The 21812-nt window shown below is 37.9% G+C and overlaps 2 protein-coding genes across 5 annotated transcripts; both read left to right on the forward strand.

The window, feature by feature from the left end:
- The first annotated feature begins 1094 nt into the window (after nt 1-1094).
- Nucleotides 1095-11821, forward strand: nexn (nexilin (F actin binding protein)). Of its 2 annotated transcripts, XM_077535019.1 has the most exons (12): nt 1095-1368; nt 1446-1594; nt 3820-4020; nt 4113-4286; nt 5273-5464; nt 6492-6683; nt 7267-7311; nt 8365-8559; nt 8701-8922; nt 10419-10610; nt 10689-11046; nt 11188-11821. In XM_077535019.1, exons 2-12 carry the CDS (start codon nt 1472-1474, stop codon nt 11199-11201), a joined length of 1908 nt encoding a protein of 635 aa, XP_077391145.1. In that variant the 5' UTR covers nt 1095-1368; nt 1446-1471; the 3' UTR covers nt 11202-11821. The 2 variants fall into 2 exon arrangements, with proteins under 2 accessions (XP_077391145.1, XP_077391144.1); XM_077535018.1 differs by having other exon boundaries at nt 1096-1368; nt 10689-11821.
- Nucleotides 11822-12639: 818 nt separating this feature from the next.
- mindy4 (MINDY lysine 48 deubiquitinase 4) lies at nt 12640-21454 on the forward strand. 3 transcript variants are annotated; one of them, XM_077534215.1, is made up of 19 exons: nt 12640-12937; nt 13253-13274; nt 13363-13482; nt 14385-14614; nt 14695-14941; nt 15015-15217; nt 15283-15335; nt 15448-15554; nt 15653-15769; nt 16537-16628; nt 16757-16858; nt 16997-17060; nt 17312-17377; nt 18283-18350; nt 18462-18525; nt 18739-18900; nt 19279-19459; nt 19663-19735; nt 20299-21454. In XM_077534215.1, exons 3-19 carry the CDS (start codon nt 13387-13389, stop codon nt 20345-20347), a joined length of 1974 nt encoding a protein of 657 aa, XP_077390341.1. In that variant the 5' UTR covers nt 12640-12937; nt 13253-13274; nt 13363-13386; the 3' UTR covers nt 20348-21454. The 3 variants fall into 3 exon arrangements, with proteins under 3 accessions (XP_077390341.1, XP_077390340.1, XP_077390342.1); XM_077534214.1 differs by lacking the exon at nt 13253-13274; XM_077534216.1 differs by lacking the exon at nt 13253-13274 and having other exon boundaries at nt 19363-19459.
- Nucleotides 21455-21812: the final 358 nt, after the last annotated feature.

Raw genomic sequence — 21812 nt, forward strand, 5'->3', positions numbered from 1 at the left:
TTACTTTCCGCTACCACATCTATGATGTTACACACACGTAACCAAAATATCTTCCAATAGTTAGAGAACATGAAAACATCACAGGAAGGTGTGGTAACACTATAGTGCTTCCTTATAATAAGAATTGATGAATTTTTTTTTCCAAGACAAACATGACACACTCCAAATAGGTAAATAAAAACAAATTCATGAAATTATGATATGTATGTAATATAGTTACCCTGCGATTGGCTGGCAACCAGTTCAGGGTGTACCCCACCTACTCTCGAAGCGGCTGGGATAGGCTCCAGCAACCCCACGACCCTTGTGAAGAGTAAGCGGTTTTAATAAGATGGATGGATGGATGGATGGATGGATGGATGGAATATAGTATTTGTGTTGCCGTATGCAGCTACATGACTGGGGAAAAAAATGATTAACAACACAGCAGGGGTCACCAAAATTGTGGTCCAAGTGACCACATTAGCAGCCCAAAAACCTGGTTTAAACTAGCTCACCAATGAGATGTGTCTAATTTTGTGTGTAGAGATTGAATTTATTTTGTTGCTATATTTAAAATCACACTTGTATTTCATGAGTTTGGAAATGACAATATTGAAAAACAAACTAATATTATGTTTACATGTACACATAATCCCGCTGAATTTAACCGAATCGTTCTACTACAATCAAACCGTCCTTGAATGTTATCACTACTCACTTTTATCACTACTATTGTAGGTTTAAAATCATCTTTTATTGGCGCTCCAGTTTTCCTCTGCGGCGTTTGCATGCTCTTCCCATGCTGGAGTGACTTTTCTCCTGGTATGATGGTTTTCTCTCACATTCTAAAAACGTGCATCCTTGGTTGACTGAAGGCTCAATTAGAAGTGAAAGTTAGTGTGAATGGCTTTTGTCTATAGTGGCATAAAATGTTGAATAACAACTTTACAGACTCACAATGTAAACAACAGAGATTAGGATGCCCTGTTGAGACAAACTGTACCTGAATAGGATGGTGGCAAAGTAAAAGCATTAATACACTGGGATGAGAGCGGATTATCAGTGATACCTGGGCAGAACAAACGTCCATATCCCTGCCCTTCACTAACTGGCCTGGTTGGATACGCATCATATGCTCATCTGCTCTCCGTGCAACAGCCCAATCAAAAGCCCACCTGCAGATCACATGACCCACTTATTATCAGGGATTAGGCCTCTGTTCTTGCGGAGAGCAGCATGGCTCCTGAGCGATCGAGGAGATGATCCTGTCTAAAGTATAAACACTTACTGACCCTCGGCAGATAAAAGAACTTCTTGATTCCAGCGATGAGGAGGACGAAGTGAAGCCGGCAAAGGTGGAGAAATCCTACGTCCCCAAAATCACAGGTGAGACACTCAGTTACAAAAAAAAAAAAAAAAAAAAAAAAAAGTTCAAGATGTGAGTTTGTGTTCTAAATCCTCAGGTAGTGTGAAGGGGAAGTTTGCCGAAATGGAAAAGCAAAGACAAGAGGGGGAGAGGAAGAAGATGGAAGGTGAACGAAAAAGGAGAGAAAACCAAGACAGATTGGAAAAAGACAAAATCAAAAGGGAGTTGGCCAAGAAAGCAGCAGAGGTAAGTACAAATTGAGAAAGTGGAGCTTGCTACCTGGATGAAATTTTTAAAATCACATTCATGATTCAAACAAAACATTGCTCACTTGCCGTAATTATTACACAACATAGAGCAAAAGCAAATGAACTTTCAAAAAATAAAGTGTTTGTGGGTGTTAGTGGGTGTTTGCACTTTCAGACAGTCTGCAATAGTTATGTAATGGGGTCAGACAGGTGATTACAAACCATAAACATGCTATGTCTTTGTGCTCATTGTAGTTTAGCAACACATTGTAATATATCAGATTACAATGCTGCACAATATGCTACACAATATTACAAATTCATGAGAATAACTGCAGTAAGTTACATAGTGAATCAAATATTTTTGCTCAGAGTTAATTGAAAAACAACAACAAAAAACCTCATAATATGACTATCATTTAACAATCCATCAGTAGTGTTTGTTTTATTGTGCATGCAAAAACAGTTAAGACAATCTTCTTTTTAGAGAGAATAGCACCAAGACTAGACTAGAGCATACCCATCCTTATTTCTTCTCACTATCACTTGCAGTTAGTTTCCTTCATTTTTTCCCAAAAGTTACCCAAAATTAATTTTATGATGGTAAAGGAAAGGCTTGAGAGTGCTTTCATGTGTCTTCACAGAGACTGTTTTGTTCATCCTATTTTAGCTCAACCTATTATTGACTCATGTGTGTCCTGCTTAGAGTTGACCTGGTCATTGAGAAACAAGTGGAGCAGCACTCTGGCAGAGCTGCCGAGTGTAGACAGCATATGACTGGCAACTGTTTCCACACACCTCCTGGTGGTTGGAGACCTCCTTACTGTGTGACCGAAATTAGACTGCGTTATCGTTGACTGACGCTCATGCTGACACACCGGGTCAACAGAGTTACCCTCTTAACACTCTCAGACATGCAACTATGTCTGTGACTGGTTTGGCGTTTTTCAATGTGGAGGAACAATTGGGCTTTTTTTATTTTTTATTTTTTTAAGTTTACAACATTGTGCGATATCGGGGGTGGCGCGTGTGATGTCAGGAATCTTTTTGTTTTGTTTTGTTTTGCCGTACTAGAGTAAAATGCAATTATACATCCACTACTGTAGGTGGCAGTGGCGCTCTCATTGTTAGAGATTGCACAAAGAGAATTAGCACATCTGCAGAGGCGTACTTACAACAATTTATAGACAAATGACACTATTTAGTCATTGCAGGGAGTGGGGGGGTTGCGTGAAAATTTTTCTTCTTCCTGGGGAGGGCCTAACAAAAAATACTAGAGGAAAAAAAGCATTCGATTTTGGAGCAAATCTGTATAAACATGCATTGAATAAAAAATATATATATATATGTTGAAATATTGTTTTGTCGTGTTACATTCACCTTATGCACCGTGATGTCATTTTAAGTCAACAGCATGTGACAAAATGTCCGCCTCTGACAAGGATAAAACTAGGGGTGTGAGGCAATTAAAATTTTTAGTCGTAATTAATCACATGACTTCAATAGTTAGCACACGATTAATCACAAATTATTATTATATCTGTTCTACATGTACAATAAAATGTGCAATCATTTTTCTCCCGAAGTTTTCATACTCTTGTTAACATAAAAGTGGGAAAAATGTTAAATATGGCTGCATCGTTTAGTCATCGATACAGTAATTTCATAATAATTCATAAAATTGAGATAAAATTAAAAATATGTACTGTACTGTTAAAAACAAAAAAACAAGTGTGATATCGATTTGTTTGATGTCATTTTTCTGCCACTAGATGGCATAATTGCACTTGTAATACCTTGGTGACAACTCAATGCATTTTTCTTTTCATATAAGAGCTATATAATCTTTAACATGAAGTAACTTGTAAAATCCTGCACAAATATATGCATTATTATTACATTTATTACTGCTAAAGTTTGATGTGGAAGTGTCTGCTGCGTTGCGACTGGAAATCCCCCAGTGCAGCCTTTCCAAGTAAGGTAATTAATCACATTGAAAAAATTAGTGGCTTTAAAGGAACTTTAAATTAACTCAAAATTAACAAACTAATTTTGACACCCCTAATAAAAACAGTGGATTTCACTGTTTAATTCATATTCCACAAACGCAATATTAATCAATACCGTGTTTATACTAATGCGGCTGCATATAACAAATTATTGTAAAGAAACATTTGGACTTAATTGACTTCCCCTTTAGTGATTAAAAACTGTGAATTACAGGAAGGAGATGACAGCATCCTTGTACGAGTGGTTCCTGCTAAGCCATCGCGAGCTCCAGGCAAAATCAAAATGAACTTTGAGGACATGGAGAGGAGTCGAGAGGAGGAGCTGAAGAAGATGGCGGAGGAAGAGAAGAAAAGACGCTACGATGAAAACAGACGCTCTTTCAGGGAGGCCAAGCGGCGCTCAATCGTCCCAGAGGTTGGAACCTAGAGACAAATTAATATTCAAGCTCTACTAATACAGCTAGCTTCAAAACTTCCTTATTGCCTTTTTTTTTTTTATTCTATGAGGATGATGAGGAGAAGCCTGTGGAGAAGACGCAGGTGTCTCCGGGAAAGCTGAAGATGACGTTTGAGGAAATGGAGAGGGAAAGACAAGAGCAGAGAAGAAAGCAAGCTGAGGAGGAAGCCAAACGTCGCCTCCAACAGGAGAAGAAAGCTTTTGAGGAAGCTCGACTGGGATTGGTAAACGAGTCAATTCATTTTTTTTGTTTTTTGTCTTGCCTCACAAACCTGACAAATTGGAACATGTGCATATGTTGTAAGAAATATCTTTTTGTTTTGATTATTTTATTTAACTTGAGAAAAACAAAATATTACCATTTTTCAGATTTTTTTTTCTTCAGGATCCCATTAGAGGGGGTGTGCCTAATATTGTGGCCAATGAGTTTTTACCAGGGGTGTCCAAACTACGGCCCGGGGGCCATTTGCGGCCCGCCGTCTATTTTTTAGTGGCCCGCGACATGTGCTAAAAATGGCATTTGACTCAGTTCAAATAAAATAAAAACAAAAATGTTTGGAGATGGTCAAAGTAAGAAGGGAGGGTTTCGAAAAACACAGGTGCTATTAAAGTTTATTTTAGTTAACGAAAACTAACGAAAAAACAAAAATTCAAAAAAACTATTTCGTTAACAAAAAAAAATAAAAACGAAGATGCTTTTAAAAAAAGAAAACTAACTGAAACTACATTTTATGTTTACAAAACTAACTAAAATAAAACAAACAAAATAAAAAATATTGTGCACAAGTAATACACACAAAAAAAAACAATACTGAAACTAACTAAACCAAAACTAAGCATTTTTTAAAGAACTAAAACTAATTTAAAAAAAACTAACAGAACCACCCTGAAAACTAATTAAAACTAACTACATTTAAAAAAAACAAAACTCAAAACTAAATAAACACTAAAATTAAAAATTCCCAAACTATAATAACCCTACTGCCATATTACAAATAAATTGGTTTATATACTGTAGCATTTTTCTAAATATACAAAAGCACAAATACAATTTTCAGGACTAAACACAATTTCTCTTCATAACATTATGTAGCCCTTGCGTCCTTCTGATTTTCTGTATGTGGCCCTCAAATGAAAAAGTTTGGACACCCCTGGTTTATACCTTCTGCCTGCTTAATACATGCTTGCAACTTGTTTGCGCCTTTTTCAGGAAGAAGATGAGGACGGCACTCAGGCACCATCCCCGGATGACAAGGAGGACTTCCGACCTGGAAAACTGAGGTTGAGCTTTGAAGAACTTGAGAGGCATCGAATGGAGGAGGAGCGCAAGAAGGCAGAAGAAGAAGCCAAGAGACGAATGGAGGAGGAGAGAAGATCTTTTGCCGAAGCAAGGAGGAGCATGGTAAATCTCTCTGGTATTATCCAACACCTTTGAACAGTTGCTTCATGTTTTTACAAATGTTCCTAGTGCATAAAGGTAGCAAGTGATCAATGAGTGTGTCCCTATACTTTAGTCCATATGTTCTCGAAAAATTAGTGTCCAAACTTTTTCATTTGAGAGCCACATACAGAAAATCAGAAGGACGCAAGGGCCACATAATGTTATGAAGAGAAATTGTGTTTAGTCCTAAAAATTGGACAAATAATTTATTTGTGCTTTTGCATATTTAGAAAAATGCTACAGTATATAAACCAATTTATTTGTAATTTGGCAGTAGGGTTATTATAGTTTGGGAATTTTTCATTTTAGTTTTTAATTGGTTTTGAGTTTTTTTTTTTTTATTTAGTTAGTTTTAATTATTTTTCAGGGTGGTTCTGTTAGTTTTGTATTAGTTTTAGTTCTTTAATAAATGCTTAGTTTTAGTTTAGTTAATTTCAGTATTAGTTTTAGGTTTTTCATGTGTATTTAATATTTAAAAAACACCATGGGCGTGACGTCATTATTCCGGTTTATATCAAAATAAATCTACTAAATATCACATATAAAATCATCCCCAAAGGCTCATGCATTAAATTAATTACCAAAGACTAAAACAAAGGACATTTTTGCTATAATTATAGTTAGTTTTATTTTAGTTAGTTTTGTAAACATAAAATGTAATTTCAGTTAGTTTTCGCTTTTTAAAAAAGCGTCTTCGTTTTTATTTTATTTCGGTAACAAAATTGTTTTTTGAATTTTAGTTTTTTCGTTAGTTTTAGTTAACTAAAATAACCTTTAATAGCGCCAGTGTTTTTTGACACCTTCCCTTCTTACTTTGACCATCTCCAAACATTTTTGTTGTTATTTTATTTGAACTGAGTCAAATGCCATTTTTGTGTCGTGGGCCACTAAAAACTGGACGGCGGGCCGCAAATGGCCCCCGGGCCGTAGTTTGTCCACCCCTGTTCTAGATACTTGCTGTTTAAGTTCCGTTTGCGTTGTCACTTAGCTTGTCGACGAGGATGACGAGGCTCTGATGGCCTTACTGAACCTGGAGGGCAGCAAACCGGGAAAGATCTGTGCCAGTTTTGAGGAGCTGGAGCGCCAGAGAAGAGAGGAAGAACAGAAGAAGGCAGAGGAGGAGGCCAAGAAAAGATTGGAAGAGGAGAAGAGGCTCTTTGCCGAGGCACGCAAAAGCATGGTAAGTCCTCATGACCGAAGACTATGGCTGTGTTTGGAATTAGTCTCTCATTCCCTTCTCTCTAATCATTAGAAAGGAATTTTTGTATAGGGGACTACTGTTTACTCATCTCTCAAATGGAAATAGTTTCAAACAGTAGGCTACTCATGCACACTGTTAAATTTGTTTTCTTTTGTATAATTGCAGCAGATCAACATCATCTGGTGTCACCTTTCTGTAATGAATAATGAACAACAAACTCACGATATAGGCCACTATGTAGTTGATAGGTAGAGAATCTAAACAGCCTATCGTGTGTGTGTGTTTGGCTGATTCATTCACTTTCTCCTTATTTGACCTCAAACTGCAACCATTTTATGGAAAAGAGCAGAGTGACTTCTTTCATTTAACATTAATTGTTACACATAGACAAATAAGACACTTAATATCACGTCAACAATCTTCAAATCAGTTTTCTTTAAACTAATAGTCTCTACCTTTCCCACTAACTACTGCATTTCTAAACAACTGATGTGTTTTATTCTGATGGGCTCACATAGTCTATTTTGTATTGCTGCTCCCTTGTCCAAATTATTTCTTTAAGAGCCCCGGCCCGGATCATGAGAACTCTGCATTTGGAGATGAAACAGTAAGATATTTCTACCAAACTTCAAAAACATTTTAACCCCAATGAACATAAATGGAAAAGTTTAGTTAAAAGAAAAAACAAAAACAGATTTTACTGTCCATATTCAGTGCACATTTACACAATGATATGAGAATGATTGGATTTATACTGTTTAATGACCAAGATATAGTCTATATGATGAATATAGTTTCATTATTTACATACTCAACTGTACTTTTGGTACCGCTGCCACATTTTTGATTGGAAGACTGGAAATACATACCGCATATTATTTTATGCAACATATTTTTGTGACCAAATACTAAAGAGTTTATAAATTGCACAATTCACGTGTATCTCAATAAATTAAAATATTTTAGAGTAGTTACTTTAGTGAACCTGTATAATACTTTATAGAAGTTTCATTTTTATAATTGAATTAGACTAAGTGCAATTTCTGGAGAAATTGCGTGGGAATGCTGAATGCTAAGATTTGAATGCAAGTGGAATGCTCATCAAGTTAATTGCGAGATAAAGGGATAAATTATGAAATTATGATCTCTTGGTTACTTTACCAACTGTGCTACCGAGCAGTATCAGACACCTAGTGATGATGATAACTTATATATATGCAAGTGGGCGCTCAAAGTGATACTTGGAAAAAGTTCAATGTCTGTCCCATTGAAAATGAATGGAGAAAAGTTTATCTTTAACATTAAATTGTGCGTGTACTGTTAGTAATGTGGAATCAGACGATATATACCCTGGGAGGCGTCAATTTTTTCAGCTAAATTGGAAGTATTATGTGGGAGTTGTTACGCGGCAAAAAAGTGTGGAGAATAAAAATCACAATAACATATGTGGGAATGCTTCAGCATTCCCATAAATACTGAAATAAAGTTTTCCATGATATTCTAATTTATTGAGATGCACCTGTAGTGGTAAACTTGAAAATATGCTTGCCGTTATTCTCATTTCAAAACTACCATATATCTCTGTATTTTCTGGTAAAAAATGATAATAATCAAATGTAGGGGCTCCGCTTCAGAATGTCTGACTTTGGATATTTTATAGGTTCTAGATGACGAGGGTGAATTAGTGAGGACGGAATCGCAGGAGGCGCTACACCCAGGAAAACTGGAGATGAACTTTGAGGAGCTGTTGAAGGAGAAAGAGGAGGCAGAAAGGAGACGCAAGGCAGAGGAGCGCAAACAGAAACTGGAGCAGGAGAAGCAGGAGTTTGAACAACTCCGACAAGAGATGGGCGAGGTTAGCCTCGATAAGAATTGAGAATATACACCTACAAACTATATTTTTCCTGTTTTCATTAGATGTAGTAGTTGCCCTCATACTTTAGTCAAAATATGAGGTAGAAGGAAAGCAAACAAACATTTGTTCTGTCTTTCACAGGAAGAAGTGAATGAAAGCACCAACATTGTAAATAGTGAGTACCAAGAGTTGACCAAGCTCAAGAGGACGGGCTCCATCCAGGCCAAGAACCTGAAATCCAAGTTTGAAAAGATCAAGCAGCTGACTGACGAGGAGATTCAGAAAAAGATTGACATGGAGCGAGCTCGGAGGAAGGCCGCCGATGATGAAATCAAAGAGAGAGAAGCGGAACGGTTTCAGGAGGTATGAGCAAGATCTATAGTACGTTAGCTTGCTACATATGACGCACATGTTAAATATAGATTAAGAGTGTGCTTCTGCATAAATCTAACTACCGACTCAAATCAGCTCTACTAGAGTTATTAATAGTATAAAACCATACATCAGTTCAAGTGAGACGTGCTGACTTACAACTTAATGACGATCTCCTGCACAGAATTTTAATTCTTAGCTTGTTAGACGTTAAATGCTATCCAAGAGGAAGCAAACAGACAGCTGTAGCAAAATGTAGACCAGGTTCCCAACCTTTGCTAACCATTTGATGTTAGAAATGTCTCATGCCACACAAAATAAAAATGTAGGGATGGGTGAGTACCGATACCCAGTCTTATTTCAAGGTATCGGTTCCAAGTACCAGTATTGGCTGCTCTCTTGTTGCTGTTTTATGATCTAGTGGTGAACTAATAATTCATAATTTAAAAAAAATGCAAAAAAAAAAAAAAATATTTCATTACATCAATGTAGGTTTTTTTAAAATATAATCATACGTCTAGTTAATTATATTACAAAGGTCGCTCCTTACAAGAGGTTGACATGTTTTGCTGCCATCTTTCTGCTCCTGATACCCGAAGGAGATGAACTTCACAAACTTAGTTATCCTCTGGTGGTGCTTGCACCTAGTGTCAAACCAATGGGTCAACTGCCGCTTACCGTCCACAGATCGGACCTGCAGGCGGTCGTCGCTGAATTTAGTCATTCGGGGTCCCACCGCTAGTCTCCTCTGCTACTTTTTGCTAGCTTCTCCGCTAACCGCTCCATCTGGTTCTTGTGTACCACTCTTACTTGCCGTTCCCACTGCTCCTGCTCGCTCGCTCACTCCAAATAATAATTGGTGGTAGTGTTGCGAAGTGTGGTCTCTCTGAAGTGTGGTTGCTTCAAATCTCTGCATTCTTATAGTTCACCACTAGATGGTATAGGATAATACACACTGTCTCTTTAAGAAAATATTCTATTGTTGAGACATACAGGTCTTTCTTTAAAATTTAAATATTGCACACAAGTAATACACATAAAAAAAACTAACACTAATACTGAAACTAACAAAACCTAAACTAGAATGAAGCATTTATTAAATAACTAAAACTAATAAAAACTAACAGAACCACCCTGAAAACGAAGTAAAACTTACTAACTAAATAAAAAAATACTCTAAACGAAATCCATCCATCCATCCATTTTCTAACTTGCTCCTCACTAGGGTCGCGGGGCAAAGCAAAATCAAAACTAACTAAAATGAAAAATTCCGAAACTATAATAACCCTGCTTGGAACCTATACTAGCCAATGTCAATGAACCACTGGTTACATAAACCATTCGCTATGTGCCCTTTGACATTTGGCTAGTGGTTTTACCAAGGGAAAGGTGTCTCTGTATTAGTATTAGGGCAGTGGCAATCAGAGGAGGTGCCATGCATCGGAAAAGGGGTATAACAATAGTCCTGGTTGTTGTACGTATTTTAGGATGATGATGATGAAAGCCAAACGAGTTCGGTGAGAGGTGAGGAGTCTCCTTTCAAACAGAAGGTGGACATGCGAGCCAGGTTTGAACAAATGGCCAAAGCCAGAGAGGATGAGGAGAGAAGGAGGATAGAGGAGCAGAAGCTACAGAGAATGCAGTTTGAACAACAGGAGATTGATGCTGCCCTTCAAAAGGTACGGTTTTCACTGTCGTGAAATCTGTGTATCAAAAATGCTTTGACAGTTCATCATTTTGTATTCATCCACTTACAGAAAAAGGAGGATGACGTTGAGGATGAGGCAAGCATAGTCAACGGCTCCTACGAGGACGACGAAGATCACGCCAGGTCGGGCGCCCCGTGGTTCAAGAAACCTCTCAAAAACCAGTCTGTGGTGGACTCGGAGCCCGTCCGCTTCACCGTCAAGATCACCGGTGAGCCCAAGCCGGAGGTGACCTGGTGGTTTGAGGGAGAGATGCTCCAAGACTGTGAAGATTATCAGTACATCGAGAGAGGGGAGACGTACTGCCTCTACCTGCCAGAGACCTTCCCCGAGGACGAGGGCGAGTACATGTGCAAGGCGGTGAACAGCCGAGGCACGGCGGCGAGCACCTGCATCCTGACGATAGAAAGTAAGACCACCCTGGTGTGACTGACTGCATGCCTGCATGAAACATCCTTCGGCAGTCCAGACTCATTTCCAAGTGGACTGCATGCTCCGCTTCTTCGTTGAGTGAGCCACAGGTAACAACGCCTCTGTTTCTGTTTTACAGCTTATGACTACTGAGGCTCTTCCAACTGCTGGGAACTTTCCCTGTTGTCTCTCTTTAACAAAATAGAACAAACTCATTTGTCCCTCATGGTCAAACAACAAGAGCAAGTGGCAGTATGCTCGGCATTCCTAAGGGAGGCATACGCAAAAACACCAAAATGCAGAATGTTTACTTGTTAATCGGTTGTAAAGCTGCACTCCCTGCTAATAGAGGGTATGACCTGTGCCAAAACAACGACAAGATTCTTGTATAAGTCAGTAGTCCCATAGGTTTGCATGCCACTTGAATCTTCTGTCATAATCCCATACCATTTAATCAATGATGTCTTTTTCAACATATGTTATTGTGATGCTCACTTGTCACTTGGACAAAAATATGATGGTATTGTCAGAAAAAATGTGAGCATCATTATTGTTTTAATTAAAATGGTTCAATTATATAATCATCTTCTATAATACCCTCTTATCATCTTAAGTTATTTTTACCTGTAATACTCATGTTACATTTGATATGCAGTTGTGCTTGACAGTAGGTAACTATTTTATGGTTTGACATTAAAGCAAGCGTAGCCTTGCATTCTTATTTGTCTCGCATTATAAGAGAAAATGTTTTAATAAAATGAAGAACAATAGCAGCACATGGTGTCCTTTATTATATGGCCAAGGCCTGTAGAACAGGTATGTACATTTTAGTTACTTCGACCATGGACGAGTCGCAAGTCAGCCACAGCGCATATAAAAACAAATATTCACATTCACGTTCATGTTTAAAATTTGGGGTGCTATTTGTGCTGATATAATATTGTTGATGTTGACAGTTGACCTTGCAGGTGGTGGTTGTATATAAGGGTAACGCCACTCACTTTCATAATTTACATGATTTTTGTTTATGTTTTATTAAAAACACAACACTTCTGTCATCGTTTATGTTGAGCACGCTGAGTGGGTGTGGGGACCAAGGAAACATTTTGTAGTAAGCCTTTTTTCCCTTTTACCCTTGTTTTCACTTTGGGCAACTGTGATTTATTTATTTTTGCTTGAAATATTATAAAGAAGTTACTGAAACTAATGTGGAGTTCACATTTAAAAATAAATAAATAAAAAAATAAAAATAAATAGACAAAAAAGTACGATATGTTATAAATAGAAAACACAAGGGTTTTTTTTCCCCAGGTGACAGAAAGTACACATTAATTTTCATTTACTACACAGCCGCTGCCATATTTGTATTATCACCACGGCAACCTACATGGGCACGCTTAGCCGAATGTAGCTGAGCGCGCTCGTTCATAAGCAATATTCGTTCTCTTAAACACATAAAAATGTGTTGTACGTACATATAAACATAAGATTAAACATTTTTATTTCGTCCAGTGGAAAGAAGCAGCAGCAGGATAGAAGCAGTCTCGCAGACAAGTACGCGCATGTGCTGTGACGTAAGTACGTAAGACTGCGTCATCATCCTCATCACAAAACCCCGCCCACCGGACTTCTTGTCCAAGTGTGTGTGCGTGTTTTTACCATCGCGTTTTATCATGGGGGATGTTTATCTATTTTTGTGAAATATTTTTAATTTTGCGCGGTGTATGTGTGATTTAGCACATCACACTGCTCGAAATTGAACGCCAACCGAGCCGGTCGTTTCTTACGTACTGTATGGTAGCAAAGCTGGCTCACTTTTACCCACAGCAATGGTCATTTGCGTGGAGGAGGTGTCCGCGTCCCTCGTGCGGGAATACCTGAGCAGAAAGGTACGTTAGATCCATACAGGGCAGCGATTTAAAAAAGAAAGAACAAAAGAAAAGACACTTCCACATCACCAGGCTGTAGCCACGAACGTTAGCCATGCAAACAGTTGTGATGCTACTTTTAAGTCTATCAGCACTGTCAATTTAAATGAATGAATTAAATCAGGTTTTGGGTTATGGCTAGTATGTACATGATGTCAGCTGTTCATTTCACATCTTGTTTGGTCCACTACTAAAACCTGTGTTTCCCAACATTTGAGCCAAGGTACATAATTATATGAGAAAACTCACGTAGTTTTTCTCATGCATTTCTCACAGAACGCAAAGTGATGGCACAGTGGTAGGGAATCATTGCAGTATACATTCACATTAATCAATACCTCACTGTGCACCTGTAATGATATACATACTGTATAATCGACGTGCAGGGACTCAAGAGGACGATTGCCTGTATGGATGAAGAGCATCCACGCACACAGTCCAGCATCAACAACAGATCCCACTTGAGACAAGTTCTGCACATTGAGGAACTGTATAGAGCAAATAAGGTGAAGACCTTCAGCATTTGCCACACAGCACATATTGCCCAGGTAGCACATGCTACGTGTTAGAAAACAGCAATATTTACCCAAGTAGTCACAAAGTGTGAGATTAATTTATTTTCATGTTTGTCAGGTTGTTTTTGTGCCAAAATTAAGCAAATATCTGTATGATATCAGACAAAATATTGTTTTGTGCCACAAAGGTAATATAAAATGAAATGCAACAATCAAAATAATTGTTTATTTTAAATGTCCCAAAATTAAAATATTTTATTTTTATATTTGTCTATTTTGCTTGTCTTCATTAAGGTTGCATCATATGAACTAGAGCTAACTGACCCATAGTCGCGTGAGGTGGGGACTGCAGGGCACAAAAAGACAATTATTCATGTTTAAATTGGACATTAATATTAATACAAAAAAAAGGAATTCTTTCTGTTTCGGATCTTATATGGAGAGGTTAATATTTTATTCATAAAGAACTATAGGTTAAATAAAAAAGGGGAAAAAAACTTGACAGTACAGTACAATTAAACAAATTGCAATTACATTTAAATGAACTACCGGTAGTTCATATTGATTTTAGCACAGAAAACATCCAGCAACCAGTGCCAATATTTGCTGTGATAGGTGCAAAACGGATAGATGCACATTTCACATTACTAATTTATGGCAAATGTAATGAATGAGTTTTAAGTTTTCCCATTTCACATTATCTTTGATTACATTTTGGTACAAATACAATGTGAAAAGTGATTGAATAATGAAGATAAAGAGCTTAAAATATACTATATGTCTACAGAAATGCCAATATGGTGCGTTATGCTTCTCCCTGTGCTATTACGAAATGGTCAGTTTGTAATATTGTACCATCTTTACCATCTATAATAACATCTGTGTCACTACAGGTTCAGAGTTCACCTCTGAGGACTTTGCTGGAGATTATTGTCAAGCATCACATTGAAGGTCACAGAGATCACAAGATGGCCTGTGAAGGTCATGAAAGCGATTCTCCAGGGTCTGCTTTAATTATCAGCTCACTCAGTCTTTCTCCTGCAAAAACGCCATCGCAAATGTACGAAAGTAACTCAGAACACAGCACAGCGTGCTTTATTTCTGGTGACCACATCAAATTAAGGTAGTTAATAAGCAAGTTATACTGTTTTTTTTTTTGTTTTGTTTTTTTCGTCCGGAGGACTAAATGGAATTCCCTTACAGGTCCACATCCCCCCCTCAAGGGTCGGTATTGTCACTTGATGGAGAGAGACTCATGAACCACAGTGAAACCAGGTCGTGGCTTTTAGATGAAAACGGCCAGTCAAAAATGGCATCTATGCGTGACAATTACCGCCTTACTATGAGCGAACCCGAAAAAAAGCCTTCTGTCAATGAAGTCATTCAAAGGAGCCGACCCAATCGGGTTAGACGTGGTATGATGGCTGGACCGATAGCCAGCACCCTTCAGGTAACATCCACTTATAGTATACAAACGTGTTTGACACCTTCATCATCATCATCATCGTTTTTCACTGTTTTAGGAGTCAACGAAACAAAGACATAGTCGGAAAATGGTCACGCCCCAGATGCTGCTCAGGAAAGAAGAAGAGGAAACCAGGCAGTCTGCAGATGGACTGTCAGGGAACAGTTTACAACACAAAGTCTTAGAAAAATCCCTGAGTCATGCTACAGAAAGAGTGAAGAGCTTCGAGAAAGCGAAACAAGACAGATATGACAGAAAAATGTAAATCCCTTCTATTAAATGACTTGCTGTCAAACTATTTTTTAATTCTGTCTCCTGTCTCTCAGAGTTAAATCTAATATGCAGCTGTATGGGAAAGATTCGTCTGAGTTGGTGTTAGGTAAGTTTTTGTCTTGTTTCTTTTCACCCCTAATGAAGATGTGTGAAGCGCTACAAAAAATGAATGGATGAATTTTTTTGATCTAATGGTGCATTTATTGATTTATGTTCAGATGACATCGATGATGAGCCGCCAGAATTCTCCAAAATGTCCATCGAGAACACCGCAACTGCGGCGAGCAGCCACGCAGTCCGCCCAATGGACCAACACACCGCCTCGGTCGTTCACATCAGGAGTTTTTTGTTTTTTTTACAGATAAAGGCTTAATAAATTACCATATTTATTTTTATTTTTTATTTTGTGTTTACTCTCCCCAGGAATTGAAATCAGTTCTCCTCGGCTCAAGTCTCAAATGTTTCACTTTGGAGTGGCGAAATCAGGGTTTCACGTTCTCCGAAACACATGACCTGAGATACGGAATGGTGCAGAAAAAGGTGTTCCTTCCATAACTTATCGTGGGTGGGAATGCTGAAAGCATCCCATAAACTGTATGTTATTCTGATTTTTAGTCTCATCACTTTTTTTGCCGAGAAACAACTCCAAACAAAATACTTCCGATTTCCACCGTTCAAATTTTACCTTGCTTCAAAACTTCACACCTTCCGGGGTATAGATCTTCTGATTCCACATTACTTACAGTACTCGCACAATTAACGTTAAATATCAACTTTTCGACATTCATTTTCAATGGGACTGACATTGAACTTTTTCCAAGTTCCACTTGCCACGCCCACTTCTATACATACAACTGATCATCATTACCACCTCTATAATACTGCTTAGTGGAGCACTTGGTTAAATGCGCTGTCCAGTAACCAGGAGGTCCCGGGTTCGAATCCCACCTCCGAATGTACATTGGAAATATATCCATGGCAATTATGCTTAGTGATTTAAATGTATACCAACTGACTATCAAATCAGGAAATGCATTACAATTTCACTGAAATGATTAAATCCCACCTTAGACAGATTGCAGTTCAAGTTTTCTTTTTATTCATTTAGCCTTCAACTTCAATTAAAACTTTGTAATTTTCACAAAATGTTTCTTTCAATTTACTTCATAAGCATTCAGCTATTAGCATTCAGCTTTCAGCATTCCCACACAATTTCTCCAGAAATTGCACTTAGTTTTAAAATTGATAGCCACAAAATGTATTTGTTTTGTGCTGTGTTCCAAATATGTGTCATATTTATTTTCTAGGGTGGTCCTTGTGGTGTTCTAGCTTCTATCCAAGCTTTTGTTTTAAAGAAGCTTCTCTTTGAAAACATAGACGGCAGTAATGCAAGACTTCAGTATGTTGTACTTTTCCTTACATATGTTGCATTATTCAGTATTCTGCATCGTGTTATGTTTTAGTCACGTCATTTACTGCTACTCAACAAAAAGCTTGTTTTTCACTCATACACCACTTTGTTCTCAGGCGTTTAAGACCAACAAATGCAACCAGAAGAAAATGTCTGGTCTCAGCTGTGGCCGAAGTCCTGTGGAGGGCCGGCGAGGAAAAACAAGCTACGGTAGCAATGTGAGAGCCTGCTTTTCACTCTTCTTTAATTGGAGCCAGTACCTACTCTGCAATATTTCTAATGCACGTTGCTCAGGATGACGGGCCGCCATCTTAGCCTGGGCGTTAACTCTACCCCCTTTTTTGTATTTAAAACAGAAACTCTGGAAGAACGCTTTTCACTCCAAGTGGACACTACAAATCTGAAGGAGTGCTTGAAAAGGTTTAAACATACGTGTGACCATCTCATCACATCCAAGCTTGTTGAAAAACTGTCTATAATGATAATGTTGGTGAATCAGGCAAGGCTCCTAATGTTGTGTTAGCGCGTTCGCTAACTCCTGTGTGGACTTTATTTTATTTAAATGGCAGTTCTGTGTAGATTATAAGATATATAACACCTTTATCTTTGGGTGAATGGATTGATATTTTCTTTTGTTCTTGTTTATTTATTGTTATGTTTTTTTTTTGTAGATAATCTGTTTCACAGTGGACAAAATTCAAGATCTACAGTTGCTGCTGGAGCAAAACATTGAGCAGGTGTGAGATCATCCCTTAATCAAATTAAAGAAAACAAATACACGTTTTTCACAATTTAAAACCCAGGTTTCATACTAAAACATTATTCTGTTAAAATACACAAAGTATAGAGAATTAAAGCAAAGTGAAAAATATCCATTTGTCATACTTTGGTTCATGTCATGCAGTTTTGGGGGGTAGCTTTACTGCAGAATACCAAATAGCGCTTTCGTTACTATGACAACCAGGAAAGAGCTAAGCTATCCGATGAAGCGAGTGGCTACTCAATGTTGCCAACTTTTTTGCTGTCTGTACTCGTATATATACTTGTCAAAATGCTTTCTTTTTTGGATACAAGTGGACCAGCCTGACATACTGTATAAAAGTATAGTAGCTTCTGGGCAGTTAACTCATTCACTGCCTTTGACGGAAAAACACGTCAAATGATGCAATGCATTTTTGCTGGGCTGGCAGTGAATGTGTTAAGAGTAGGAGCCATGTCAGCTGTATGGAGATATTTTATGATAACCGCAAATGACGCCACTCAAGCAGACTGCAAATTATGCTTTGGAAAATAAGCGGATTCCACTGTGGCAGTGATGGACGCCCCTGGGGACTCGTGCATTTATCAAACCAAAAACCCATGCCACCTAATACAAAACAATGACAGATATAGATGGCGGAACCAAGTTAACCAATCACGAGAAGGGAAACTCAGCACGGGGTAAATATAAATGAATCGCTCATATTCACACTTTCAGAAATAGGCAAATAACGTGAGGATAATTTAGTTATTTAAGTTCAGAGAGCCAATTATTTTGGTTTCCAATACATAAGATCATTTGTCCATAATGTGTCCCCTTGTAATACCGTATAGTACACGGCTTATACTAATGTACTGTTGTTGCTCTGTATTCTTCATCCAGTTTGAGACAGGGGAGCTGGGATGTCTCCTGCTGACAATATCTGCTGTCCTGTCACGATCTATTGATAAGTATGCAAAAGGCCAACATACAAGTAGAAAAGACACCTCTGACTATAATGTTCACATTTTTTTTAATAATAATATAATTTCTTGAAATAAATAATACATTTCGATCGTCAGATTAAAAGAAGATATGGATGTGGCCACCACCGCACTCATTGGCGCTCATGGCTACTGCACTCAGGTATGACAAACTATTTTTCATTTTTTTCAAACCATGTACGGTTTCAAACATTTGAGTGTTCGTTACTACCAAGTACTGATACTTGATAATGCCCATCTTGCAACAGTAAGAAGAATGTTTCATTTTAATCAAATGTTACACATTTGCCCTGCAGAAGATGATTGAATACGTGTTCATTTTGTCTACTTAGCTTTTTGTGTTTGTGTTGGCCAGGAGCTTGTCAACCTGCTGCTGGTGGGACGAGCAGTTTCGAACGTCTTCGACGGCGACGTGGATCTGGACTCGGGCAACGGCAACTCCACGCTGCTCAAGGGACTCAAAGCTCACTGTAATATCGGCCTTCTGTCCTTGTTTGAACATTATAACATTTTTAAGGTGAGCCACATTCACTTCACTGTCTGTCACTTTCAAATACAAACATAACGAGTACAGAACATTATAACACGATAAGAGTTAAATGGAGACGCAGTACTGTATTCTTTTGACATTTGAGAATCACAAATCGTTTTTTCTTTTTTAAGCTTCAGTTATAAAACTTGCAGCATTTTCCTTGATCATCTTCAAAGAAAAATGTGAATAGGGGCTTGTTATTGTTGGCTCTCCGCAATCAAGCAGTGAATTATGCTGGAATGCATTTTGAGATAATTCAATTACGGTAATCAAGTCTGTGATTGCTGTAATGTTCCCATAAAAGGGCACTTTTCAAACATGAAATATTCATCTTTATCTTTTTGTCTGTCTATTTTCTTTCAGGTTGGAGACTATCTCAAGAATCCCCTTTTTCCCATCTGGGTTGTATGCAGTGAAAGCCACTTCAGTGTGCTATTTGGCCTGCAGGGGGAGCTGTTAACAAATCAAGACAAGGGTGCGGAGTTTGACTTGTATTACTATGATGGATTGGCCAATCAGCAGGAAGAGATCCGCCTCACTGTTTGTGAGTAAACTATGTATTTATATTCTGAAGATTTTTTTTCTTTTATTTACTTATTTTTATTTGCAGATTATGATATGATGAACCTCCCATTTGTGTTTTTTTTTTTCTCCTTGTGGCTAAAAACTCTACTCAATGTTCATAAGCGTTTGACAGTATTTTTGAGGGGGAAAAAAAATCTTAAATGTTATTTCAATTTATTTTAGCTGTCGGCAAATCAGCGTCGAGTTGTCAAGATTCTGATCTCCTTCCTCCATTGGAGCTCTGCATTCGAACAAGGTGAGCCTCTGTTTGCGTTCAAAGCTGGGTACACTCGTTCCAGTTTTTAAAATAAGTGAGACCCCACCAATGACAAAGCAAAAACTGGCCATATATTTCTACTACGGTTCATCACGCGCTTAACGACGTCCGTCATGGTACCATGACTTATCTGCGAGAGGCAGCATAGTGATAAATGGAATCCACACTGCCTGAAAATACAAGCAAGAGTTGTTAGCCAAAAAAAATAATAATTCTGCTCAGAAGTGCTAACCATATCGTGGCCTTCTTGTCATTTTGATTGTGTTAAATGACATGCTGAGCAGGGTTCCATTGACTGCCATCCGGATTTCCTCACTGAGTTCAGTCCACCTGTGAAAATAATTATTTGCGCAACAAAGCATACATAAAGAAATGAAGTAGATAATGAATGAAGATAAAATACTACTAGTGTATGTGAAGTACTGTAAGTACATTGTGGAATCATTGCAACCTTCTAAACAGCATTCAGTGGAGCTGTAGAGAGTTTGTGTTGTGTGATGCAACGACTTGATCTAATTTGCTGCAACTTTTGTCTTTTTCAGATGGAAAGATGCGTTTGTGAGTTGGAATGACACAGAGCCTATTCTCTGAACGCTTGCATGATTTTATATGACGTTTGTATGATGAACTAATATCAATACATTTCTAAATGTATTTTTCCTCAGCATGCATTATTAGTGAGACTCATTGGTGCCTGTAGTTTTCCTTTCACTCAATGAAGTTATGATTCATTTTATGAATGCATAACGCATAAACACTTGAATGACGTGGTTGATTAGGAGACCCCAAACAAAACAAAAAACGTATCTTTTTCAAGTGTTGTTAACATTAAGGGGTTACAAATGGATTTGTAAACTAGTAGTATTTTTTTTTTCATTTCACACGTAACCTGTTGTGTCACAAGGAGGACTCTTATCAAGTATGCACATTTATATTGCTCATGTAATGTTAAAAAACAAAAAAACAAAACAACAACTGTGTATTTGTGTTAGGGGATGTTGAATTTTGGAGACTTTTGTTTTAAATTTAACTCTAATACAAATGTACTTTATTTTGTTCTATTTATATTAGCTTTGGTAGCACTTTTTATTTACCACAGCGGCCTTTAACTGGTTGTTAATGCACCCAGACAGTTGTTTATATTTTTCTGTGAGACAAACAAGATACATCCCATCTCTTAAGACTAGTTGGAAAACAATATATTTTCACATGTTGTCTTAATATTTAATATTTCTCACCTTGTCTTAATTGTACAAACAACCGAGTGACTGCGTTGAATCAAGCAGAATGAATAAGATGGTAGAAACACTACATGTGTTCTAGCATGTCGATGTTCTGACTCATCTGAAACACAAACTGTAGTAAAATGATTTAATCACATAATTGTGTTTTTTTTTGCATTTTCCATCATTGTGTTGGCTCTAAAAATAAACTGTAAAAAACAAAACAATATCCTAACGCAACATTGAGATTGTTTCACATACATCAATGGCTAAATATATGATACAGTAGATGAGTCACTGTTCTTTGAAATAATTGCAACATACAGTCACCCAACCAGACACCTGCAAAGATTTTTTGATTTGGCTGACACAGAGATGGACACTCTACGCGATGTCTTTTGGATGAGTTGCAACTGTATTCAATTTCATTGCACCTTGTGGTACAATGACAATAAACTGTACTGATTCTGCACAACTCGTCTCCTGGACACACATCAACCTTTTTCCTTATTACGTCAACCAACTGCCTCGATTTTCCTGTCATAGTTCCAACATTCAAAGTCTCCACTTTCAGGTCTCGACGCTTTACTTTCCTCTTCCACTGGCGCCATGTAGGTTAGCAGCACTGATGGTGGTCGTTAACCTTCAAGCCGCGACCAATTCGGTGTGGAATTCTTTTAGGATGAACGCTCATAATAGTTTGGCAAAAGTTAAGCCGGAGGCCCTTCCTGACACAACTCTCTGCATTTATCCGGGCTTGAGGCCATCCTACACTGGCTTGTGCTTGCATAAAGTGGCTCTGTAAAGTCATTCTCAATTTTTTTTTTTTTTTT

This window comes from Festucalex cinctus, chromosome 10 (assembly GCF_051991245.1).
Source record: "Festucalex cinctus isolate MCC-2025b chromosome 10, RoL_Fcin_1.0, whole genome shotgun sequence".
NCBI lineage: Eukaryota > Metazoa > Chordata > Actinopteri > Syngnathiformes > Syngnathidae > Festucalex > Festucalex cinctus.